The sequence below is a fragment of the Lissotriton helveticus genome, chromosome 3_1 (genome assembly GCF_964261635.1).
Source record: "Lissotriton helveticus chromosome 3_1, aLisHel1.1, whole genome shotgun sequence".
NCBI classification, from domain to species: Eukaryota; Metazoa; Chordata; class Amphibia; order Caudata; family Salamandridae; genus Lissotriton; species Lissotriton helveticus.
In genome coordinates, this window is record NC_136061.1 from 1,724,429,689 (window position 1) to 1,724,457,512 (window position 27,824).

At 46.5% G+C, this 27,824-nt stretch overlaps 1 protein-coding gene across 1 annotated transcript in view; it reads left to right on the plus strand.

The window, feature by feature from the left end:
• The window catches only part of DNAJC8 (DnaJ heat shock protein family (Hsp40) member C8), a 222,262-nt gene that overhangs the window by 72,825 nt on the left and 121,613 nt on the right, over positions 1-27,824 (plus strand). The window contains exon 4 of the mRNA XM_078682509.1: positions 24,505-24,571. Coding sequence (XP_078538635.1) covers positions 24,505-24,571 — 67 coding nt within the window. The remainder of the gene's footprint in view (positions 1-24,504; positions 24,572-27,824) is intronic.

Genomic DNA, 27,824 nt, shown 5'->3' on the forward strand with positions numbered 1-27,824 from the left:
ATTTTCCTGCTGTCAAAATATTCTGTGAAAATTCATGACCTACTAGAAAATAGTGTGATATTTTTTAGGAGATCTGATTCACATCAGACAGTTATTTTCTTTACCTGTTACCAGCCAAGTCTAAAATCAGAATTAAAGCGTTCTGGCGTATGTCCCAACTCCTAATTTCTTAGCAATATAATCTAGTGAAAGAGTGGGTGCAACCCCCCCCCCGGCATCGAGGATACAGCCAATCTGGTTTTTGAGGGGAAATAACCTGGTAGGTTGGGTTGGAACCATGGTCTCAGAGCTTGATCCTTGCATCACTGGCTTGATGAAGTGAGGTAGAGAGGGAAGGGGCTCATAAGGAAGATAATTCTACAGAGAAGCCTTTACCTTTCGGGGACTTTTTTTTTTTTTTTTTTTAAACCTTTATTGTACAGAGAAGGCTCACAAATACGGGCCCACAACCCAGCGGGCCGGCCACCACAAAGAAGAAACAGAGTCAACTGCACCGAAACGCATACAGAATATCACAACAAAGCATACAGGAAATAAGGGCTAAAAGCCATATAGCAACTAGCAGGGGCAGGATACGTGAAGGTTGATTTTCTAATATAGAAACGGGAATGACAGAATAATAACAGGTAGGAAGTCTCGGAGGGCCGGGGTGGGCCGCGAACAAGCCGCATTGGAAGATACAGGATAACGCAATAATGACAAACACATATCGATAAAGGCAGAATAGGAGTCCCGCCAGAAAAACATTGGCCACCGCCGTGCAGCGCCCACCCACCACAACAAGAACATATCATATCAAACAGAATCGAAAAAAGCTTATCAAATAAAGCCCTCCGTCACACAACCCAAAGAATAAGGAAAAAACCCCCCCACGAGAGGGGGGAGGAAGGAAAGAAAAAGAGGAAGAAGGGGACAAAAGGGGAAAGGAAGAACGCCACCTCAAGCACGCGCCCCATGGCAAACGAGATCGGGAACCACAAATCGGTATACAGAACCAGTAGTAACCGGAGCAAATTTACGTAGTGAGCCCAAGTCACAGTAAGACCAAACGGTTAGTGCAACAAAAATAACCCACCCAGGGGGACATATGCTGAGACCGCGCCCCGAAAAAGAGGCCACACAAGAGCCATAGAACCAAGAATAGGAAAATGAGGGGAGAAAAACCCCAAAGAAATGACAGACCCCCCACCCCACAAGCCCACCCTGCACCCCTGCAGAAGGCTATGGCCTACTCCCCAGCAGCGTGCCTGTCGCCCTAATCAGAACCCGAAATATAGAAGAACTAAAGCAAGATTGAACCATAAAGACAAAAAAGGGGAAAAGGAGGAACAAGGGAGGAAAGAACACGGGAGAGGGCCATAAAACAGAATCATATGCTCCCACCCTCCCGTCCGAAACAGCAGAGCCCACGGGAAGACAAAGATTCTAAGGACACATTACAGGAATACGACAAGAATCCGACAAGGTCATACCGTTACCAGCCGCTCATCTAACCACTACAAAACACCAGTCCACAAAGGCAAAATCGTCTCATCCCTGTCCTTGTTTTTCCAAATCTGTGGCAGTCCGCCTCACGAAGAACCAGACCATGAGGAACAGGAGGCAGAGAACAGGGAGGTCAAACTTCAATCCGCAGAAGATGTTTCGTGTATCACTTGGATGATCTGGAACAGTCAGAAACCATTGTACACAATGCAGGCACAGTTCCGAAGATGATCTGAGGAAAGCCGACCCAACGGAGTTAGCACAGGATCTACGGTCGGCCATTCGAGGAGATGAAGCACAGGAAGAACCATCGCGTCCGGTCCGGACAGGACCCGGCCTACCGACCCACAGCCCAGGAGAGGACACATCACGATGGAGGGCAGCGGAACTCCGCATATCCGCAGAAACGGCAGCCACCGGGTCCATAATTTCCAGGATAGTTCCAGCCGCACCCAGTAGCGACGTAGCCGCACACGCCAGGGGGGGGCTCAAACGGCCCAGCGAAACAAGCCTCCTCCAGGTTATCAGCGGGTGCGGCCACCGGAGCACCCCAGGAGCGCAGGGCGGCGAGGACGTCGGCAAGTGTAGGAACACCTTTACAGTATCCGGCTTCTGTGCCACATCGTGGACCACCGCCGCCCATCTCGGTCCGGCTGAGATATACAGTGTCGGCCGCCATTTTGGAAGCCCGGCGGGGTCGCAGCGATCCTCGACCCCGGCCCGGGCCGCAGCAGGGCAAACAGAATTCAGCCAACCATCAGCAGAGGCACTTCCAGAGCAAGAAGGGGGGCCACCAGAAGAAGGAGGATCGCAGGCCCCCCAATGCCACCGGCCCCGTTCTCCAAGTCCGGGCGGAGGCACTCAAAATGGCCGGACCGGAGAACAAAGGGGGGGGACAGGCCACATCTACGGTCAGCCCCGTCAACGAAAGGCAGCGCCTCCACCTCAGGCCGCGGGACCGTCTGATCAGGCCAGAAAGCCGCAACCGGCCTATCTGCACAACCGCCTCGTCGGCCGAGCCCTCTGCGCCATCAAAGGCCGGCCATAGCGTAGCGCCCCGTCCGGCGCCGCCGAGGAGACTCAGGCCAGTCCGCTCCAAAGGCCCCGAAGCGAGCGAAGGCACAGCTCCGGAACCACGGCACCCAGAGACAACCGGAACAGACGGTAAGTGCCTAGAGATCGCCGCAGATCCACAGCGTAGCAGAAATTGTCTTCCCGGGGCAGGATAAAGGCAGGATTTATGTTTCGAACAGGAAAGTAGACGGAGCCGAGCTAAAGCGCTGCCATCTCGGACACGAGCTTGGCTCCTCCCCCCCCCTTTCGGGGACTTTTAAGTGGCAAAGAAGGCCCTTTGCTTCTTCCCTACCTAAGACTATTTCAGCATGGGTCCAAAGCCCACCGCCATCACCTACTAGACGGGGGTGGGAGGGAGGGCTTTCACTAGGATCGGGGGGCTATATCCGGAAAACGTGTAGCTGTTTTGCGTTCGTCTATGGGGAGTGGTCACTAGCACGCTAAAGAAATGAAGCAATAATCACTTGGTTATTAAAAATACTTTTAGTCCACTTCCTGGATCTCCAGTGTTGGAGACTTATTGCTAAACTTTCATTCATTAGCAACATTTTATAAAGAGAAGTTCCAATACCGATGCAAGACTTCATAGAACCTAAATTGGTTCATCACGAAAGCAGTCTACATTCTGATGGGAGTAGGACAGAAACAACTTCAGATCTCAGAGAAGTTGTGCATTCGTTTCTAGGTGAAGATCACTCTAAAATCCTGATAAATCTTCACCTGTCGCACCTACTACACAATAAGAAACAAAGTATTATGGACCACTTTGAAAAATGTGCACAGCTCACTGGAATGTATGTAACTGTTTTAGTCAACAAATTAAAGTTGGTTCCTCATAATCAACTGTGAATTATATCCCATGAAGGTGTATGGACTCTCTCTCTATGCCAATGTCTGTCTATTAAATACAGGAGAGTGTTCTCCCAGTTGACCTTGGAATCCCAATTTCAGTTCCAAATGTACATGGAGGCGATTCAGTTTCATATCGGAGTGGACGACTCAAGGAACAAAGAGAGATTATCTACAGCTCCCTGAGAGATTGAACGCTGAAGGAGACCTATGTGTGCCTGAGAAGTTTAAAAACTGACATTCTGAGAGTTGGAGATAGCCTTCCTTATGACAAACTGAGGCAACGAAAATCCTTTCTGACTCGTGCCAAGGATTTAAAAAACGTTGGAGTACATTTCAACTTTTAACCAGAAGTAACCAAAAAAGCACTTTTCTTATGCTCCTACGAAATGATCCCGTTTCTTCATCGTTACTGGATTCAGTTGACAAGTGTTGGTGCTATCAATGCTGGGCAACGTGAGGAAAGATACAGAAACTCAACACGATGCAGAACAACACATTCAACTTATGTTGCAAGTTACAGAAATCCTTGCACAGCAAAATGGCCCTTAGACAACTATATCTTCTTAAATGGTAAAGAGAGTGGAGTTTAACATCCTCTACATTGTCAAAAGTGGATTAGGTGCAACTCTGGAAATCTAAAAAGTCATCCAAACTTTGGCACCTTTCTAAAGGAAAGTGAAAACCAGTCTCTGACAGTGCCCCATGGTATTGAGTTAAGTCCTAGCTGAAACCACAGTGCCATCTATCAGCCTTCATGACCACATTATTCTTCAGCCAGAGTAATGTGTCTTGTAAGGAAGACTATTCTTCTTCACCAAAAAGCATCCTTTTTCGCTCTGCTTTCACAGTTACAAAGTGACAATCAGCCACAATCCTATTATGTACAAATCCTGTGAAATAAAAAACATTTTTTGGACTTCATTGGTATATTTGTTGTTTGGATAGTTTGCTGTTAAGCAAAAGGGATTTAAACAAAAATATATTTGATCTGAAAACTCAGCAGTTGGGGTTTAATTCCACTGCATTGTCCAGTTTATTCTCTGAGACAGAAATATTTGAAATACAGAGTAAACCTATTTCTAGCAGCATTGCTGCAACATATTTATTTGTCTGGCATCTCTGACCCATTAATCAAAACTTTATTTACTAAGAGTAGACAGTGACATTCCAGATGGAAGTGGAGAGCTCACTGACAAAGCAGCAGAGGATAATATTGGCCATATTGCTCAACTGTCATTTGAAAACCTACCACACATATTCAAACATTTTTAGCAGTCCTATCTCTGAACCAGAAGGTGTGAGCACCTTTTGTCTTTTCTATAAATACTACCTTTAACTGCAATTTGTCCTTGCTTGTTAAGCTATATTCTTCTTGGCTGCATTTACACTGACTGGGGAAGGAGTTTGAGAGTTATGTAAGATATAGTGCCCTACTAGGACCTAGAGAGAGTTCTGACTGCTCGACTTTCCTATCTCTGGGAGGTCAGCTACCCAAAGGGAGTAGCATTTTAATCCAACAGGAGTACAGTGGCATTGGTGGCTTTGGTGCATCATCGTTAAACCCAACACAGGATATTGCCGAAGAGGAAAAAAATGAACTTCAAACAATTAAAATGGCTAAAACACAACAGTGAAAAGTATCTGCTCTTACTCACGTGGATGTAAAAGCACAGAAGGGGAATTATAGAGCCTGGCGGTTTAGACCATTAAGCTCAAATAAATATCACTTGATTGACACCATACCAGCTTCTCAGAAAAAGTGGACACCTCCGATATAGGGTCCATCAGAGTGAGGGATCCGTGATTACCCTGATACCTCAATATAGAATCTGTCCTTACTGTTGTCTTTTGGCAACATCTATCCTTGGGAATCCCTTCCTCTGCTTATCTCTATAGAGGACAGGGATCACAATCAACAATTGAAGTGGTATTGAGTGTTGGCTGTAAAAGGTCAGACTTTCACAGCAGGATAACTAGAGGGAACAATGGGAGTTCAAGGATGAAAGCGCTTTAAAAAAGGGAAAACAGCCAGCACATTCTAATTTAAGGTGTTACATTTTGTGGCAGCTATAATTAGCAAAGCTAAGCTCTAGCACTTGATTCCTGGTCTAAACAATTCCAAAGAAATAGTAACCAAATTAAACCATCAGTGTAGATATGTTGGCATGCTTGCATACTTTAATTTGACTTGCTTTCTGCAAAAGGTAAGTCCCAATGAGAAGGTTGTGGTGCAGCTGGATTGTCTTCACTCTGACTTATCACATGAAGCAAAAAGACTCTCAATGCATGTGAAAAGATTGTTGCGATATTTTGTATTATGCTGGAACCAATATCACACTTTTACCTTCAGGTGGAATTTAGGAATAAGCACCAACATTTTTATTTTGTTGCAATTGGTGGTGGGAAATATTTTACTTTTTTTATATTTAAATCCACTTTTCAAAGGGCAAATTGCTGCAGAAATCTTCTTGTCCTGTAAAGAAATCCACTTTTTCCACCCATCCTGACTAAATCAAACGGATGCGCCAGCACAAGCACATTACTAGTCTACTGCAGACTCCCAGGTACACTTGACTCCCTTTGTCCAGTAGCGAGCAGTCATACTACCTCTCTTAAAACAATTCTCTTCCGCACACATTCACTTTAGGAGCTAAACCTTTTTCTTCTCCTTTTTATGTAGACTCTATGCCTCTTCCACTGACAGTTCTTTGCCATTTCCTTCTAGTCTCTCGATATAGGTTCTCTTGCTACATGTTGTATATCCTCCTATCCACTTAGCACAATCTCCATGACCCGGGCCCAGTCTCACATTACAGGTAACAAGCCACTTCTCTCACCAAAGTCTGCATCCTCTTTCCTTTCCTATATTAACTGTTCCATCTCCCTTTCCTTCCAATCTTTCACAACAGGCTACTTGCAATACATTAGCCTTTTTATGAGTTGTACCTCACTAACAGCAGGCCATCTTTTTTTCCCAGTCTACTTTCCTTACTGTCCTCCAGTAGTCGACCCTGCACACTTTCCCCGCAGTCAATTCAGTCCTGGAGAAATGCTATAATGTCTTGACAGGAACCTGCAGAGGCTCAATACGATAACTAGTGCGATTATGGTGAGGTCGTCAAACGTAAAATAAATAAAAGTACCCTTTTGAATGAACAGCAATCACAGGAAACAGGTTTGGAAGGACACAAGCATTACCCATAATTACTGAATCTACCAAGGAAGCAGAGTGTTTAGGGTGCGGTCAGTGCATTGTGAGTCAATCAATCGGGTCTCCTGTAAAACGCAACTACTCACCCGTCAAGGTCTCGAGGAACTGGGGGGTGGGAGGGTGTCTGCGGTTCATTCGAAGAGCCAGGTCTTCAGGTTCTTCCTGAAGTGATGCAGAGACCGTGATTGCCTGAGATGTAGAGGCAGGGAGTTCCAGGTCTTTGTAGCGAGGTAAAAGGATCTTGCTCCGGTCGAGGTCTTGCGTGTCCGTGGGATGATGGCCATGGCTAGTTGGGCAAAGCGGAGATGTCTGGTCCGTGTCGGCTGGCATGGATCGGGAGAGGCGGGAATGGCGGGGAGAATCAAAAAATAAGAAAAGAAAAAAAAACACCTACCTTATCGCCGCCTGTCTCCTTGCGTCTGGAACAAAACAGGAAGCACTCTGGCTCCCCTGACCAATCAACGCTGCAATGCTGCGTTGTGATTGGTCTGAACGCCGTGGTTCAGCGCTCAGCCAGGGAATGAGAGCCTGGGTATGTTCTCCACCCAAGCTGTAATGCATCCTGGGTGGAGGACATGCAAAGTGTGCATGAATGTTTGGCTGGACCGAGAAGGCCGGCCAAACATTCATGCACACTTGGCATGGGCAAACTACTCCTCCCCTTGCTCCTCTGTCATTGGAGCAGCCCCACCCCGCAAAGCTGCCAGACCAGGAACAAATCAAATGAAAACGTTGAGTTGTCATTTTATTTTTCCTTTACTACATTGCTAAAAATCAGTGGGGCGCTGCTCCTCCACCTTAGCTGATGAGCTGCCACTGTGTCTGGTGTGTGTGTGTGTGTGTGTATAGAAGGAGAGACTGCGGTTGAGGTATACAGGTCGGGTGTTGACTGCTGTGTAGGTACTCCAGTCCCTCTAATTCCATGTCCACCCCAGAATGTTAATTGATATCACAAACTTGCCATAACCATTGAATCTGCAAAGTAGAGCTTTGAGGAGTAGCTTTCTCAGAACATTCTCCCTAGAAGCCTAAATAATGGCAAATCTTTGCATGTAAAAGAAACCTCCTCAGTGCAACTACATTTAGGGTTTTCAGCTTTTGCGGTTGAAGTAATCTATAACGTGCCCTTAATTTGGGACAACTTCTTGGCTCAGAAATACAAGTATAAAACATTGTATTTCGAAGAGAACTTAAAACAAGCATTTACAATGCAATGGTTTCGCCTTTTGAAAAGTTTGAGCTATTGGCATTGTAAATGACAATTTTTATTTATGTGTTGGTTTTGAAAATAAATAAATAAATGGCATTGTCATTTACAATGCCAATAGCTTAATCTCTCGCAAATGAGACCTATAGCATTTGCAATGCAATAGGTCGCGTATTTACGCGAGTTTGAGCTAATGATATTGCAGATAACAATGCGTTTTATTTATGTTTCCAAAACCAAAACATAAATAAAAGGTCTCTCACACTGCTGTCTCTCACACACTGCTGCCTCTCACACACCATGCTCTCCCACACACCATGCTCTCCCTAGAAGACTCACACTGCTGTCTCTCTCACACTGCTGTCGCTCTCACACTGCTGTTGCTCCCACACACAAACACACACATGCAGAGAGCGACACACACAGCCACACACATACAGAGAGCCACACACACACAGCCACACACACACAGCCACACACACAGCAGCTAAACCCTGAGCAGCAGCTAACCCTTGCACAGCAGCTGAGCTACACTTCAGTGTGCTGTACGGTTGTCCTAATAACCCCCAACTGATAATTAAATTAAATAAAAACAAAAAGGCCATGTAAAATATTATACAGACGGTTTTATGTAAAGTTTTGCTTAGGATTCCTGTCCGGGCATTTGCAGAATGTTACAAAGTGAACAGATGGCCGGTATTTTCTTTTGGAAAGGAGGCCTCCCTAGTTCCCGCACTAATGTTATTCGTAAAGAAACACTGCCCATATGCATTGTGTTTCTCTTTAAAAGGCAAAGACTTAGCCAACTTAAGCTGCTGTCTTTTTTAAGACCGCCCACTTGTGTGCCGAAATGAGGAAGGCCCTTTGAGTTTAACTCTGACCTGGGTCAATCACCAAACAGCACCTGTTTAATATACAGTGCTGTAAAATGGAAGCCTCGGAATTACGAGTTACTGCTATGTTCACGGTAGCCAACTGCAAGTTGGGCAGTGGCACTGCTGACAACAAGTGTGTGCACACTAAACATGCACAACGCTAGGGTTCCTTGACTGCGCACGCACAAACCGAAACTACACACGGATTAAAGGTAGGTTTTTAGCAAAAAAACTCCCTCAGTTTAAACATCAGCTGGTGTCTCTGGGCCAGAATAATATGAAAAATTCCCAAATCTATATTGATAGCGCTTTTGAAGTGCACTGAAAGAATACGCCTGTGTATTTTCAACGTAAAATAAAAAGGGAATTGGGATATGCTAGCACAGTATTTGCATTGAACGCAACAGAATAATTTACATTACTCACTACACAAATGTAAGCTATGTAAACTTCACGATTATTACAACACCAGAACTGTTCTGCTCTGGTAGGACTTTTAACAGGGCCAACAAAGGGCACGTCAGACTTCAAAGGGATGCTCAAGTTTTCCAATGGATTGATATGTTCGTAATTTAAATGCCGAAAAAAAAGCCAAAAATGTGGTGGGCACCTTTTTATACTCAGTGTGGTATACCAGCGCCATTGTCAAGTAGATACTTGGCAATTATCTTTTATGAGTCAACAGGTAAAGTCCCATACTCTAGGGCACTGGGATTAGGTGTCTCCTCTCCTGACATGAACGTCTGCACAGTGAGCACATTCAGTGAGACCAGTGAAATCGTTCCGGCCTCACCACGTGGCCATAAACTCAGAAGAGGTTAACCTGGCGGCCTAACTATGCTGTGTTACTTTGAGGAAGGCATCAAGATAGCCTGCCCATGAAAAGTAAAACAACGTCAGTATGGCACTGGTGAGTAGGCATTGGATCTTAGGTGGGTGCCCTAGCCGCATGGTTAAGGACAAGAGCCCCAGAAAGTTGCTGTGAAGCTTGTTACAAGCACTGCACATACTCCTTCTGAGGTACCCAAAGAAATCAAGTTTTTATAAAAATGCATCAAACGGTCTTTTAAGTGGGCCATGCACAGGCGTTTTTCTACAGTACTGAGTTCATATGAGAGACCAGATGGGCTGGCAACAATTCCTAAGAGTGAAATCCCTTGTCTAGTGTCTGGTTTTAGAAGTCACTCTGGTGAGTGATTTGGATAATATGAATGCACTTCTGTGGCAAGAACATGTCTTTAAATGGCCTATTTTGTTTACAAGTCGCTGTCAAAAGAATTGGAAGTTTCGTATAAAAGGGAAACAATGGCACATGAAGGGTTAATTGAGACAGGGCTTCCCCGCAGCAGCCCCTTTCTCTGCACTGGTAGAGGGGCTCTAGAGCAATAACTGTAAACTGATCCTAGAGCTGTGGGGGAAAAAAAGGGTTGAGTTAAAATGGGTTGTCGGGATTGAAAAATGTAAGTGTTGTATGCTGTTGGCGAAAGCCAGGTTTGAGATTAATGGGGAAAAGGTTACATCTTTACAGCAGATTCATAAGAACGTTTTACGGAGCAGCTGCCAACTGCTGGGGAAAGAGGCTTGAAAAACAACTTTGATTGGCAGCTCGCCTGAGCCACAGAGGAAAAGCGCAATTTCCAGACTAAAATCTCGACCAGTGTTTAAGATCATATCTACCACATGGTCTCATTCGTCAAATTCAAGCAATGAGCAGTTTTCAAAAAGATAGATGCAGGCAGAATAAAGTCACCGCGAGTTAGCCTTCTGTCCAGAAGCTTTTTGTGAAATTACAACAGGTCAGCAATTTTAATTCATTTGCACTCAGCAAACACTGTGCCCTTTCTACTAAACGGCTGCAAACAAAAGGGCATTTGTGCGCAGCGTGTGATAGCTCCCGACGGCCAAATTTACTTTTGATTTATTGATCCTTAACTCCCCTGTCCATTTAATTAACTGGTATCGAAAATGAACAACGTGCATATCGTTTGAACTTTACATTTGGTACGTGCAGTAGGCGAGGGTTCGTGGATAGCTTGGCCGACTTCCTACTAAGTACTGCTGTCAATCCTAGGACCAAGGGGAAAGTGGTGTCTTCACAAATCCCTGCCTCTGGGCAGCTTTGGTGGCACAGTTCCCACATTAAACGGGTTTGCTCCTCCAGCCCCATTGACACGCCTGTTTTCTAGCCGTCACACTAGTAAGGGGGCGTGTTTTTAAGTGTGTTCAAGTCTCTTTTGCAGAGCTCACATTTGGTGTATGTTTTTAAACTCCCACACTGAAATATGCTTTCCAGCGTGAATCTTTCAAGGGTTTAATTTCTTACATTCCCCAACTGCACCGTGCTGAAGGCATGGTTTGGAGGTTTACTAAAAACGACCAGAAAATTAAGCCGGACCCACCGAAATGAGGTTTATGCGCTAGATTTCCATAACTCGAATCTTGGGTTTCATCTACCACTCTGTGGTGTCAATAAACACAAGAGTCCTGTGCGGGCTGCGTGTGGTTTGACAGCTTGATCGCTGTGGCACAAGGGGGAGCTGCAATCCATTAGCCGACAAAGCTAATGTAGCAACAAGTAGACGATTAAAACGCAATCTTTAATCAAGTTATACTAGTGGGCTAGTAAAGTGGAAGGACTCCGAAATAGGAAGCACTGTAAGAGGTAAAACTATGGTTCCCAAAATAACTACTTAAACAAATAACTCACGACTTTGTAAATTATAGCAAAGATATAATCACACTTGTACATGACTATTATACACTTACAAATGAGAGAAAGGTAAATATGTGCGTGATACTAACGTAAATACGTTTGACTAACTCAATATAGTAATAAGGCAAAGAAATTATTTTGGGGCGTATAATAAATACACCCTGTGCAAAAGACATTATAAAAGTTTGCACTGTGCAAACACTTCGGCATTGGGCGTAGATGAAACGCGAAAATATTTGTCCCAAATGTGTACCTTTTCAGTGCCTCTCCAGTAAATAAGACGCGCTATATACATCCAGTTTTAAGCAGTGTTCGTGTAGCGAGAAGTAAAAGAAGAGCATTCTTTGCCATTCTTTCCTCCAGAGCTCTACTGTTTTTAAAGCACTGAGCTTGTAGTCGGCGCTATACAGTGTGTACAACAGTAATATATGACAATGCCCTGTTACACCGGGAGGGGGCTCCGTGGAGAGGAAGTTTGTTGTTTATGACTGCCCGAGGCTCGCTCACCTGCCGCCGCAGCGCTTTCCGGCAGTTGGGGCAGATCAGGTAGTCGGCAGTGCCGGAGATGGTGTCCACGCTGCTCCTATGCATCCTGCCGCCAGCCCCGCAGCCCGACTCACACCGCTGGGACCCGGGCAGCAGCGGCAGCGGAGGCAGCAGCAGGAGGGGCCAAGGCAGAGACACGCCTGCAGCGGGGGCAAGGTTGGCAGAGGGCCCGCCCAGGCCGAGCCCTGGGGGTGGAGGCAGACTAAACGCCTCGCCTCTTTCTTCAGTGAACGCTGGGGGAGAGAGGGTGGGACAAAGGAAGTCTGCCGGGAGAGGACACGAACGGCGGGAGGGGGGCGGGAGAGGACACGAACGGCGGGAGGGGGGCGGGAGAGGACACGAACGGCGGGAGGGGGGCGGGAGAGGACACGAACGGCGGGAGGGGGGCGGGAGAGGACACGGACGGCGGGAGGGGGCGGGAGAGGACACGGACGGCGGGAGGGGGCGGGAGAGGACACGGACGGCGGGAAACGTGCACATGACAGCGAGGGGGGGCGGAAAGGCACACGGAGGGGGCGGGAATGGACAGCGCATCTGAAATCACTTTCAGTGAAAGGGGAGGGAACGGGAAACAACGTAACTCCGCCCTGGGAAAAAATCTCGGGAACGCCCCCGAATCTGGTCCGGCCTTGACGGACAGATCCGGCACTCAATGGCTAGCCTCCATTTATGGAGCTAGCCAATGAGAGCCGGGGGACGTTCCCTAAGTGCTTATTGTCGACATAGGATTTCACCTGCGCTGAAGAGCTGCGCAGAGCGCAGCCTTCGGCAGGCGAAACCCAAGAAGGGTTGTTTTATTTTTTAATGAAGGTGCCAAAATGATGGTGTAATATGCACTAAGCAGTTAGCCAAGGAAAGGGGTAGGACCCTAAAACTACACCATGGATTTATAGGATCCGTCGTCCTTTCAATTCAGTACCACTACACCCATCTTGCTTTTGTCATCCAAAGAACCAACTTGGAGACCTCTGTATTGTTGTGATTTTGCTTTTTGGGTACGCTTTGTTTTTTTGCACAGTGTGGCAAATCAGTTTCTGACTGCATTTGCGACATCTCCAATGATGTTTGCTTGATGGTGATCCAGGACATCTATTGCATCAGTTGAATCGAAGTGTCAGCCACTTATTGGCTTAAAAAAAAATCATTAAGCATAGTTTTTGTATTCGGGCGTGCAAAATTCATATAATTTACATTTGTGTGATAAGACAATTATGGAAAAATAATGCAAGATTGTGTGAAATAAAAAACTGATATTTGGGGCTGTGTTGGTCCTTCTGTGTGTTTTGGATGTGAGGACTTATATAGCGCAAAAAATGCAGAAAATATACAAATTCTGCTACAGCAGCCCTTGCATTTTGGTTGTTTTTGTCTACCAGTGTGCTAATGCAATTTTCTATGCTACCAGTGCTTCGTAAATATGCAACATGGCGAAATAGCGGATTTTAACGTAACCAAGTGTAATGCAAAATGATGTAAGATTACACCAGTGTAAGAAATTTCACTTTCTTTCGTTTCCAAGCTTGTCTGTTTCATTCCATGTGAATAATGGATTTTGTTTGCACGTCTACTCTATTTCTGCGCCTTCATTATAAAACGAAAAATAATGAAAAACAAACTTTCAAATATAGTCTCCGATTCCTGCACGGAGCAACAGAAATAGACCTCCTAAAAGGAATAATAATCTATGTCCAGTCAGAGGCTCAGATTATGATTTCTTACTTTACTTTAATTCTCCAGCAGCTCTAACCAATAACATGTTAACAGTCCATGAACACAAAAGGCAGTGGTAGTTTTAACTTAACCACTCACAATACATGTTGAGTACATAAACAATGTGATCCAACCGGACTTTACCCCCCACACCGCCTTTCCACTTCACTAGCAACCATTTAAATGTGTAGCTCTTGTTTATGCCCTTTGTATCTTGATGGTATTTTAATTGTTATTTAAATTGCACTGCTTGTTGCCTTTAAATTGTACTTTCAGGAGCAGTCGCACGTTGCGCTTACCGGAGCGGATTACTTTAGACGCAGCGCACAATCAAATGTATTCTTTGCTGTCGGGTCCTGCTCTGGTAGCACAGCTCCTTTCTCCATAGGTTGCAAGACAAGTGGATATCGCTAGTGACCCGAAGGACGCCAGAATCTCAAGAGCAAGTGTGTCTTTTGTCCACAGTTGATGCCTCGTAAACCACGTTCCCTATTCTAGTGTTGGACACAGAATTTAAACAGAACGTACTTTGGGGATGAATTTTGTATATGATTTACCCTAAAAAGTCAGAGGGTGAGTGTCTCTAATCTTGCCTCTTCTCTTGGACTTAAGTTTCATTTATTAAAGAGAGTGTTTATACTAACCCCCAACACTCGTAAGGTTATTACCTGAACCCTGTGCTTTAATATACAGACATGCCAAAATGTGGTCCCCACACTGCATCCCTCTTGTTAAAATACTGATTATTTCCTTGTGGAGTCCTTGTTGGTGAGCTTTTAAAGATCATCCTCTATCCTAGGCGTCGTGCAACAAATGCAGCTTGCTATTTGTCAACTGACAAACAGGCCTTTAGTATCACTGCTCAAAGAGCTGATCTCGTTGCCTAACTTTTACACCCCTTGGAACGAATAGTGTGTTATTAAAAGTTAGTTTCCTTCATTTAATCACATCAGTTTTTTCATCCTCGATTTGCTGTGGAATAATTTAGATTATCATCTAACAGACTCATTTTGTGTTAAACACATGGAGACATGGAATAGGAGAGCGATCGTCTGCTGTACTTGAGACTTTCAAATAGTCAGTTGCAGCAGGTCACACTAGGGATCCAGTTCCAGGGAGTTTTTTACCATAGGAAAATGGTTAGCAGAGGAACTGCCCTTGCATGTCAACTGCTTGAAACTCATGACTGGTTCCTTCGCAGTCAAATTCTAGGCAAAGAACAAAGTCAGCAGTTGCCTCCTACTGAAGATGAGCATTGTGTCAACAGGGCGGAACATATACCTCCTAGGCAGCACGAGATCAAAGGTTTAGGTGAAATTCGCAAAAGATACATGTCACTTCTGACTGCAGAATCAAATAGCAGTCATGCCTTAATACCTTCCACGGTCTCAAAACCGGACTGCAGACTGGCAATCTCGGCATACCCGTGACTCCAGTGCATTGGAGCTTCTTTCTTATTTGTTTCAAGCCATCATGAAGCGCTTGGGTCCTTAACAGATTGATATGTTGACATTCTGTGTGGACCACCAACTCGTTACTACAGTTGGAGGCCAAATCCGGAAGTGGTAGTGACACATAACTTTTCTTCCAGTCTGGGTAACAGGGACCAGTTATGCCTTTTACCCCATTCTCCATGAACACCAGAGTAGCGGTTCAGGTAAAACCGCAAGAAGCGCTCCTAGTTGTCATCACTTCAATCTGGAGATCGAAAGTGTGGTTTCTGATCATGATGGAACTTTCCTTATTCTCTGATCCATTCTCCTCTCCCAACACATTCCCCCTACCCACCTCTTCAGACAGTTATGCCTTTTACCCCATTCTCTTTGAACACCAGAGTAGCGGTTGAGGTAAGACCGCAAGGAGCGCTCGTAGTAGTCATCACTTCAATCTGGAGTTCGAAAGTGTGGTTTTAGATCATGATGGAACTTTCCTTATTCTCTGATCCATCCTCCCCTCCCAACCCATGCCTCCTACCCACCTCTTCAGACCGTTCTGCAGGATCCTCTAGGACAATCTTGCCATCCAGTGAAGGAAGACATTGAAACATATGGTGTGGAGGATTACAAGACTGGCTGATCAGTCTCTGGACTTTCAAAACATGCTGGAGATCTTCTTAGACCAGCCTTTTCAGAGAGTATGGTCAAACAGTACAGATAGCTTTGTGAACAGTGACATTCTTGATGTCTGGAATGGGATCCTGATCCAGTGGGGGCGATATTGTGTATGTACTGAATGTTACATCAGAAACGGAATTGGCCGGTAAAGCTTACACTTCCGTAAATTCTTTTAGATCGGCCATCTCAGCATGTCATGTGCTTTTGGACCATGTAGTTATGGGTGAACACCCACTGGTTTGTAGATGCCTTAAGGTACTGAATCTATTTCTATAATGGCAACACACGCATTTTGGAACTGACCAGCTTGTTATGTTGTTGTGCTTGGTATAATCGAAGGATTCAGATATCCGGGCCCTGAAACTATCAGGTAGAATGTTTACTCCTTACAAAGTCACCTTTTCTATCTCTAAACATAGCAGTGGTTATAACAAAATTGTGTCTTACCCTGAATTTAAGGACTCTCCTAAACTGGGCATCGTACAGTGCTTGAAAGCTGTCCTTGACTGAAGAAATTAGACCACTTAGACCTAATCAACTATTGCTTGTACTAAAAATACATTCATGGCTGATGACACCTTAATCATCGCTAAATGGGTCAGATGGGTTAAGTAGGAAACCGGTACAGATGCCTACATTTTCAGAGCTCATTAAGCAAGAGAGGCTTTGGTCTCACAGGCTTTTCTTGTTTGAGTTCATATGTAGGATATCATGAGAGCATCTGACGGGTCTTGTAAATTCACCTCTATTTTAAATGACTGGGAAGTGTGGATTATCTCGCAGCGAGCAAACGCTAAACTACTATAATCTGATCCTCCAGTCCTGTCATAGAATAAAACATTTCCTTACTGTCGTAAAGGAAAGGTTCAATTCTATTAAGGTCATGGAGGCTAAGATTATGCTTCCCTGGGAGATTATTACAATTTACCATCTAAGTTACCCTCCTGGAGATGTAATAGGGAGTATCTTCATTTACGTTTCATTGTACACTGCAATTGATATCCTCATGTTATTGACGTGCTTCTTTGTAGAAGAAGTAACGTTTAAAGATGATTTAGCAAATGCATAGTGCAAAGTTATTTGGGCTGTCCTGTGTTTGTTTCAATGTAGAAATAGGAATAACAGGTTTACTCATGGTAAACCGTCACATGAAGAAAAAGGGGGAAATCTGGTTGAACCACGTTCTTAACTCCTCTATTGTGATTGGTTCATTTAAAACTACCACGGTCCCTTCTGCTCATGGGAAAGGTAGTTTGTTAATATGTTGGGTAAAGTTGCTGGAGAAATATAGCGGAATAAGAAAGCATAGTCGGAGGAGCTTAGCGGGCATCTGTGATGGCCGCGTGAGCTCGGAGCTCTCCGGACCCCCGCCACTCCCGGCATATTATCCTGAAAATATCCTGGATTCTTACATGGGTTATTGAAGAGGAACCTGGGCTGATCTCAATACTGGTTTCGGATTTTGAATTGGACCGGGGGCACCAAAGATACGTCGAATCGAACTTTCTGGGGCCTGCCTCGGGGCACTCCCGGGACCTGGCGAGGCTCTGATGCCGTGTCTAAGTTGAACAACAGTGGCAGTGGGATTCGACTCATGAGTCCCCCTCTTAACTTTCGGTTTCGTTTCCCGCTCTGACTACGTCTCTCTACCGATGTGTCTGGCCGGTGGCTGACCCAACAACGAAGCAGTGTAAGGGAGCCTTTTGCTCGATTTGGATCTGTCCGGGCCGTCTCCCACCTTGACTTGCCCCCGTTGGTGATTTCTGGACGGTGGCGCCCTGTTTTTTGGCGGCCATTTTCACCAGGTCGCGAGGGTCCCTCGGGGGCTCATTCTCCGCCATGTCTGGCAGAGGGGACCAAGAGAGACGGAAGGCCAAGACTCCCCTTCGTGGGGGCCCGGTCCAGTCTAATATCATGGACCGGTATACCCAGTCTAAAGTGTCCCCGGGTGCCGTCATGTCTACCCCGAGTGCAATGGGGGACCCGATGGCGGAGCTATCCCTACAGGACGTCATGGGCGCCATATCTAACATGAAGGAGACTATCGGCCAACAGCACGAAGCCTTGGCTCACAAAATCGACACTGTGGCTATTGATGTGAACTTGATTCGGGCTGATCTGTCTAAGACCAATGAGAAGGTGACGTCATTGGACCTCAAGACGACTAGTCTCACGACCGACGTCTCGGAGCTTCAGACGGAGATTGGCAATCTTAGAACGGCGAACGATTTCATGTCCCATCGTCTGGAGGATTTTGAGAACAGGGCACGACGCTGTAACGTGCGTGTAATTGGTGTTCCGGAAAATCCTGAGGCTCACTCCGTTGATCTCCTTGTTGAGGACCTGGTTCAGAACTACCTTGCTCCGTCTGGGTTAAGCAAATTCTTTGCGGTGGAACGTGCCCATCGTGTTCCGGGTGGGAAGGGCAAGCCAGGCGCACCGCCGAGGCCCATCGTTGCCAAGCTTTTTCACTACAGGGACCGAGACGCTATCCTGCAGGCCTCGAGAGTGAAGGGCCCGGTGGCTTTTGAGAATGCTACTGTGAATTTCTATCCGGACTTTTCTCAACTGGTCCAGAGACAGCGAATGGGCTTCCGTGGAGTCAAGAAGCGTCTCCGAGACTTGGGACTGAAATATGCCATGCTTTTTCCCACCAGGCTGCGAGTTGAGTACAATGAGCGGACATTTTTCTTTGATCGACCTGAGACCGTCAGTGATTGGCTGGATTCCTTGCCGGATCGGACTAACCTGACTGATCCCGCCGAGCTCCCGGGTGGGGCCGAGGGTGGCGTGGAGAGCTGACAGCAATATCTCTGCCTCCGTGACAAGACAATTTCAGCTGGGGTTCCGTAGTTGTGTGGTTTTTGTTTTCTGTGTCTCCCCATCTTTTTCCTCCTTCGGGGTGGCGGGTGGGACATGGGCCCTTTCCTCCTCCGGGGTCTTTCTGTAGAATGGGGTTGTTTGGGCGACAGGCACACTGCATGTTGGGGTGGCTTTCTAGTCTATTGCAGGGGTGCAGGGTGGGGGGTGTTGCGTTGGGTGTTGGGGGGTGGGTTGGTGGGGTGTTTGTGGTTGTGTTTTGTTTTTTTCAAGGCGATGTAATGTTTGCAACTTTATTTTCATTGTCTTGCTCTTTGTGGGGTGGCTCCTGCATCACATGTTGGGATGGGGGTTGATGGGTTGAGGTTTGTTTCGTGGAATGTCAATGGTTTGGGGGATCGTATAAAACGGGGGGTGGTGTTGCGATACTTGCGACGACTGTCTCCTGATATTGTGTTTTTGCAAGAGACACACCTAGTGGGTAATACTTGTCATGCGATGAATAGGTGGGGCTATCGTCTTGTTGCACACTCAGGGTTTACTACGGGTTCCAGAGGGGTAGGCATCCTTGTCCGGTCTTCCCTTCCCCTTGAGATAGACGAGTTACTCCTGGATGATAGAGGGCGCTATGCCGCCCTCGTGGGACGATACGAGGGCAAGACCCTTTCCCTATTTACCGTTTATGTACCCCCTGGCCTGCAGACCTCCACCTTTTCTGATGTTGGCCGAGTGCTGTTGGGGCTTCCTGATGGTGCTCTTTTCCTGGCTGGTGATTTCAACTCTGTTCTCTCGGGTTTGGTTGATCGTCACCCCCCCAGGGATACCCCTTCGGCCCAAGCTTGGCTGGGTGGCTTCCTGGATACCTTTTGGTTTGGTGGACTGCTGGAGACTTATGCATCCCACCCAGCTCCAATACACTTTCCACTCCGGGGCTCATGGGAGTTTGTCCCGCCTTGATTATTTCCTCATGCCGGCGGCGCAGGCTTCCTCGGTCCGGGAGATTAGACACCTGGCCCGGGGCATCTCTGACCACTCCCCGCTCTGGCTCTGTTTTGAAATGGGTATAGAAGCAGTGGGGCGGGTGGCACCTATCAATCCTTGGTACTTGAGCTCTCCTGGGACACGTGATCAACTGCTCAAGTCCTTAGACCACTACTTTCTGGACAACGAAGGGTCCGTCTCCTCTGCAGTGTCCCTATGGGAGGCCTTTAAGACTGTGATCCGTGGGCAGGCCCTATCTCTTATCGCTGAAACTAAGAAGGCAAGGAATCGGGAGGTGGTGGTTCTGGAAACAGAAATACTTGGGTTGGAGGCTGACCTGGAGTCGGGTGTTACGTGTGACAAACTCCATGCCCTTAGTCTGAAGCAATTTGACTACAAGTCCCTGGTCACGGATGCTGCCAAGAAGATGTATAGGGAACAACAGGGCCGACTATACGATGTTGGGGATAAGGCGGGTAAATTGCTTGCCTGGTTGGACAAGAAGGAAAGAGCGAATCGTGTTGTGCCTGTGATTCAGACTTTGGATGGTGTGAGAGTGACTGACCCGGGTGAGATAGTGGAATGTTTTGCGGATTATTTCCGTACGGTTTATTCCCCGGTGTCGGCTAGGGACGAAGATGACTCCCACTTCTTGTTGCGTGATATAGATCTGCCCTGCCTTTCGGAGGTGGAGCGGGTATCTATGGAGGCCCCGTTCTCTACGGACGAAATAGCGGCGGCAATTCGATCTCTCCGTTCGGGCAAGGCCATGGGCCCGAACGGCCTGCCGATTGAGCTATACAAACTGCGGCCTGATAAGATTGCGCCCTATCTTCGAGCGATGTTTCGGGAATCCCGTGATCTAGGCACGCTCCCCTATGACCAGCGTCTGGCCACGATAGTGGTTATTCCTAAAGAAGGTAAACCCCGAGACCTTTGTGCGTCATATAGGCCTATCTCCCTGTTAAACGCGGAGCCTAAGGTTCTAGCCAAGGTTCTTGCCACTCGTCTGCTGGTGGTCATTGGTGACTTGATTCATCCGGGCCAATCCGGGTTCATCCCGCACCGTAACACGGCCCTTAACCTGCGACGCCTTCATGGAGTCCTTGCGAGGGCGGGGTCTCTGACGGAACCGGCCATTTTGGCTTCATTGGACGCCTCAATGGCCTTCGACACGATAGAGTGGCCCTACCTTTGGGCTGCCCTCGCGAAGTTTGGTTTCGGTCCAGAGTTTATCGGATGGGTGAAACTGTTGTATACCAACCCCTTGGCGCAGGTCGTTGTTAACGGTCGGGTGTCGGTACCCTTTTCCCTTGGTAGGGGGACCAGGCAGGGATGTCCCTTGTCTCCGCTGCTTTTTGCTCTCGCGTTGGAGCCGCTCGCTGCGTGGCTCCGATGGGAGCTGTCTATCAAAGGTATACGGTGGTCCCCCGACTTTGAGGATCGCGTTTCGCTTTACGCCGATGATATTCTTCTCTATCTTACCTCCCCACGTAAATCTCTGAATGTCCTCTTTGACGTCCTTACCTCGTTCGGCAAGAACTCTGGCTTGATTATAAACTGGGCTAAATCCTGTGTGTGTATGTTATTTCTGGCGGCTTGCCTCCGCTACCACGTAGATTTCCCATTCAGGTTACTCAAACGGGCTTTACATATTTGGGGATATTTATTACACTGGATTCGTCGCTCCGCTTCGAACGCAATCTCCTTCCCCCACTTCGTAGATTGAGGCTGGACGTGGCCCGGTGGCGTAAGTTACCTTTGTCGCCGCTGGGCAGGGCCGCCCTCTTCAAGATGATGTCCCTACCGCGCTTTCTTTATGCACTCCAGAATTCTTTTGATGTTATCCCTACTAGTTATTTCCGGGAGGTAGAGGGTTTACAGAGGCAACTGATTTGGGACGGGCGTCCGCGCATTGCCCTTGCGAAGCTCACCATCCCTTGGTATGACGGGGGTATGGCGCTTCCTGATATCAGAAGATATTACTGGGCCTCCCAGTTGTCCGCCATCAACCATTTGATGTACTCCCCCGGCGCGAATCCGGCTTTTGAAATGGACAAATTCCAATCGCCGGGTGGAGACCTCAATAGGGTGCTTTATTCCAGGGCGGCTGGGCTCTACCTTACGGGTCCGACTAGGATTGCTGTTAGTGTGTGGTGGGCTGCGAATGTGAGCTTGGGCTGGGATGATAGAGTTACGCTGGCGACTCCACTTTATGCGTCTGAACGTTTGGGTAGTCTCTGGACTACGAAGGGGTTTGAACGCTGGGACATGATTGGTATCTGTAGAGTGGGTGACCTTTGGGTGAACGGAGCAGTGAAGTCTTTCGAGGCCCTCCGGAATGAATATGAACTGAGTGACAGAGTTTTTTAGATATTTGCAGGTCCGTCATGCTCTGACTTCGGTTCTTGTTTCCGGTGCCGCCATCCCCGAATCCTCCCCCCTTGAAGATCGTATACTTGACGGTCATCTCCCTGATAGCACTATCTCTTTGATCTACAAGAAGTTGATCAACAATCGTGCGGATTTACTCGGTCGGCTTCGAGAAGTGTGGACTGGAGACGGGCTGGACTTGGACGACAAAGACTGGCAATCGGCTCTGTCTTCCCCGAAAGAGGTCGCCATTCCCGCCTGGCTCCGTCTTGTCCAGCTCAAGATATTACACCGTGTGTACGTTACTGGTCCTCGTTTGGTTGCAATGGGTTTCTCCCCGGATGGTTTGTGCAAACGTGGGTGCGGGATGAGTGCTACGTTTCTCCATATCCTTTGGGAGTGTTCGGAGGTGGCTGATTATTGGACTAGGGTGCTTGCGGTGATGGCTGCTGTTACTGGGATTGCCCTGTTGCCTGAGGCCCGGAGGTGTCTGCTGAACGTGTGGGAACCCAATGATTACACTGTGGCCCAGACGAGATGGGCGACCCTGGGGTACATGGTTGCAAAACGAGATATAGCGCAGCTTTGGGGCTCGCAAAAGCCCCCTGCAGTGTCTGTGTGGGAAGAAAATATGGATTGGTCTATGTTCAGGGAAAAGACAGTGTACACAGCTAGGGGCAGACCAGGGGCCTGGACGAAGATCTGGAGTCAGTGGAATGCCTATCGTGGGAACATCTGTACTCCTCCCCTGGTAGAGACCCCTGATGTCCCCTTGTCCCCCTGACTTGGCATTCCCGTCAGTTCGTTCATTAATCATATGGTTTGCTCGACCTCCCCTCTGTCCCCCCGCCCTGACTCATTCTATTGCTTGCAATTTGTATCTCCTGTTCGTGAGCTTCCCCCCCCCTTTAGGGCTGACTCTGTTCATCATGCTATTCGCCTTTGTTTTTGTTTGTTTTCTTTAAGTTTTTATTTAAATTAAGAAAAGTCTTTTATCCTGTTCTACACTCTGTGCGGCACTTTGTATCCTGTTCTCGCCTGACCGCTGGGGTTTCGACCACTGATTTTCTTGTATTGCACCAGGCCTTGTTGTTAGCGGCCGGCCCGTGTGGTTGTGGGCCCGTGTTTGTACTTATATTTTTGTGGCTCAATAAAAGTTTTAAAAAAAAAAAAAAAAAAAAGAAAGCATAGTCCACACCTCTGTGTCCATAATTGAATTGAAACTGTCCTTCACTTTGGCTGGACATTTTGTTTTTTTATTTTTATAGAGGACTTCTAAATGTAATTAACTTAACGAGGAGGCTCATTATTTGTGTTTTAATGTGTATTTACAGAGAGTCGAATAATTAAATAGATCCCTTTTGTGTAGAAGCCCAATATCCAGACAACAAGGATACCAACGCAGTCCAAGAAACATATTTTTATTTACAAGACTTGTAAAGCACTGACTTGTGACTGGTTGCCACTTTTTATCTAAAATGGTGGCAGTTTTGGTTAATCACTTGCCTTACAGGACGCATTGCCCCAAGATGTAGAATAATGCGGTCACAAAGGCTGACTTCTAGGCCCTTTCTGTGAAACTGTAAAATCATGTTTTCCATTACTCACTATTTAATGCATAGGCCTCCTTCAATAAAAACAATGCTACCCGAATCCACAAGCGAATCCCACTTTCTTGGGCTGTGTATCATGTTTGTATGAGGCTCAAAAGAAGCTTGGGCGTTCCAGTACAGACAGCTGCATCATTTAATTTGTGCCATCAGTGTGATGTTCCAGTCAGTTTTGTCTTAAAGCCTTGGTGACTTCAGTTTTTTGGGTAATGCTTTGCTGTGTTGATCTTACTCGTCTGAAAGCTCTTTGAGAAGAACATTGCTATCCTCTTGCTCATCTGATGAAATGAGAAGGGCAGTATCCCCTTTCCCTACATCCCTGCTACTTTTGAACCCTTTTGCAGCATTAAAGGTATTTGACTTGCCAAAAACAGTCTCGACTATGAGTTAGCATGTGTGCACTTATTCATCATTACAGTCATTTGTGGAGTGGGATCAGTGCTCCATTTCTTTGAAGGCAAAAATATCAAAGAGAAGAAAGAAAGAGCTAATGCTTGGTAGCAGGAAGGAGTGAATCAGAAAATAAAGTTTAATGTTTACGGAAAGGTAGAAACCAAGGAAATAATAGCACTTAACAGAAAGTTGAAGACCTAGTTTTATGCAGCTAATGAAAACATCACTCGAAGTAAATGAGAACAAATTCGTTGCTTGAAAAGTGAATTTAGATGTCTTCTTTAAGCTTGGATATGCCTTCTTTATGGTTTACAGCTTCTGTGCCATCACAGACAACAACTGGAAGCCCAATCGTGAGATGAAGTTAAAGGCACAGTGGTGTATGATAGCTATGTAATAGAATTCTCATCTTACACTGAGGCATGCAGCCAAACCTGTGACTATAGTTGGAACCAAATAGCTATTAACAATTTGTTATCAAAGGTCAATGACATTACCCATTCTTCTGTGTTAATATGGGATTCATTTTCTCTTCTTTAGTTATCCATATTGGTGCATCCAGACAAAAATCAAGACGATCCTGGGAGAGCGCAAAAGGCTTTTGAAGGTAAGGTCATGGTTGCACTTTCTGCAATTTTGCTGAATTCTTTAAAAAGGTTCTCGTGGGTTCCTTATACTAGCTTCATTCTTCTTGACAACAACAGGATCAGAATAACCACTATCTCAATCTGGTTAATGTCTGAAAGACTAGCCGGATTAACTGATGTGGGGCATGCCTCCTGCTGTGCTTCGCTGTTGGTGTTCACATTCTTCCTTAACAGCCACAAAGGCAAACCTGTTTCTAAAGCTGTGTTGGACAGGACTCCACCTGTGCTGCAGCTCTTCCCTCCCCGGCACCATAGAAATTAATTTTGGGACCCTCATAGGCACCTCTGCATAATTCCTATTCGCAGCACGTGGCTGTGAGAGACTTCCAGCTCTCAAGGTATACCAGTAAACCCTTGGGTGATATCTCTTCTATGAATTCTTTGTTCATCATTTTTACTTGTATTATATGCACACGGTGGATGGAGTTTCCTGTGTTTTGCCAATTTGTTTTCCTTGTCCCTCCACTGTTCTTTGCCCTGCATCAAAATAAAGCCTTCGATGGGCCCCCAAGCGCCATAGTCCCATTTCAGCCTCGCACCTTTCTTTTGCAGAAGGGGCTAGTCTTTCTAGTGATCTCCTAATAGCATGCACTTGCTGCCACATCCAATTTCTGTGCTTTACAACTATTGTTTTTAATCCTGAGCAGACCTGGAAAAAGTGGACTGCATATTACTGTCTGCTTCTCCTCGTGACTACTTTCCTCTAACTTTACCTTTCCTGTCACAACATCGTCAGGAAATTTACTTGTGCCATGGAACAGGCCCACTTAGTGTGCAACATGAGAGAATGACCACATACAAATATGAAGTAAGGTAAAATGAAAGTGAAAGCAGAGCCTCCCGTTTTCCTCTTATTTAAGTGGTTTCTCTTATGGGTCCTTGTGCCTAGGTCCCATACTTTTAAAGTCTTGAGTAGTCAACCTTTGAATTCATTGTCTGAATCAGACATATTTATGGAGGTTCCAACTTTTAATTCCTTCCACTTAGTCAAAATGACAGATACAAAAATTGCTTCATAGCTCTTCCAAATAAGAAAGCTGCCCAGTTATATTATTTAGAATTATAACTTTATAATGCAAGTGTTGGGACTTAATAAAAATCGATTGCCAACTCAAATCGTGCTGCAGAGTTTGTATACAAGTGGTGGGTTGTCATTTACGAAAGTCGACATTGAAGCATATAAAAACATGTTGTCTGATCATCTTTAAACATTTTGGCTAATTTAAGTGAATACTTTATTAAGTGGGTTCTCTGAAGTGAATGGCTATTTCCCTGATAAATGAAAACACTGATGTATTTACTCACAGAGGGTATGCAATGCTATCTAGCTAATCTGTAGGCCATAAAACATGGCCAAGGTCTCTACAAAGGGCCTGAATTCTAAATTCTAAACTTCGAACCAGCTGGTGTATGTGAGTCCAGTAAGCCTTTGTTGTTACTCCCTTCAGCCCTGGAAACAACGTCACCAGGAGATTGAGCTCGGTCTAAAACCTCAGTATTATCTGTGGCGTTCTACAACAAACCCTCCTGCGTCTCTCTTGACCATATTTTGTCTGATGCCCGATAGAGCTACCTGGTTTAGCTATAGGGGAGATGAGCCGTGGACTCCCTCCTTGGTTGTCACCTACCCAGTCGGTCTTTAGACAGACTTCCTTTCATCTCTCCTTGTCTCTTCCCTTATCCTCCCTTTCTCACCTCCCCTGCCCCTCCACTACTTTTCTCTCTCCTTTCTCTGCTCTCCTAATTGTATTGCCTATTTTTTTATGTTATTGTTGAACTTTTTCTTTTACATTGTTGATTCTCATGTAAAGCACTCCGATACCTCCAGGTCTAGCCAGCGCTATATAAAACTCTTTAAATAAAATAAATCATCTTGCTTTTTAGGTCAAAGCGTAGCGTAAGACTGAGCACATGCGCAGTCTCGCTGGTGCGATTTAGTGATATTGGTGAGATTCACTAGTGGGCTTTAAGCCCCGCCCCTCTTTTCCATTGGCTGGCGTCACCGTTCATGCTAAACGGTGGCCAGCCAATAAAAAAGAGCTTCCAGTGACGTACACTTTATCTCTTTTAGAGCCGTCCCACTTGGACCTGCTCCCCTGACTTCCTGCTGGCGTAAAAGGTTTGTTATCTTCTTTATGGGTCAAAACAGATGGCCCCATAAAGACAAAGATAAACCTTTTACGCAACAAGGAAGTCAGGCCAAGCCCGCCCAAGTGGGACGGCAAAAAGAGGAAAGTCTACGTCATTTTGGGCGGGCGCTTGTTCAATCTTGCTACACCGTAAGATATGTCTAAATTGGACTCCGCACATCGCATCCTCGAGGCATCTCTGACCTAGTGTGCTGGAAGATACCGGTGCGAAGGTGGATTCATCTAAAGGACCGAGTTGGCGTGCACCACTGAGGAGAACGGCTGAGGGGCCATGGCGCAGCAGTGCGCTCAATCAGCAGAAGGAATCCATCCCCCCTCACGCGCAGACACGATGTGATGGCTCAACGATCGATAACCAATCCGCCCGTAGTCTCCGGGAGCCGCAGCGCTCGATACCATGCCGCGGCGGCTACCTGCTGCCCGGCGTGTGAGCACGGCGGCAGTGGCGGCAGCATGTCACCCACCCCTGCTGGTGTGGCCCGCACCAGTCCCTACACCGACAAATTGCCAATTACAGCGTTCCGGGAGAAAACGCGCGGTTTCCTAGTTGCTATTGATGTGCATATGCGAGAAGGGATCGCATATCGGGGCGCATGCCGAAGGCCACTGAAAACGCAGCTCGAGGAGTGTGGGGCACCCACTGCGTGGCACGCGGTAAAGTAATTATACCAGGCTACTGGTGACGCGAAAAACAGTCTCTAATAATATAATTGCAAAATAGTTATGTCCACAGATTTAGCCTTTTATAAAGCGTATTGGAGTGAGTTATCCCATCGGCTAGCACAGCCAAAAACATTGCTTGGAAAATAGCAGCAGTTCTCAAAATGGCTCTTTGTGTGTGCCCTTTCCCTGACAGTTCACAGTCGTTAGACAATCTTAAGATATTTCATTGAACTTCTTCCTTGACCCAAAAAGGTAGGCCTGTGGGGCAAGGGCTTGATTTCACAGCAACCTGGATGGGGGAGGTGGTCACTTGTTTCTTGTCTGACGTTAGGCACCGAAACGTTGGTTCGACTGATGGATTGGTAAACCTAGCGCTATTGACGCACTTAAGCAGCCTGAG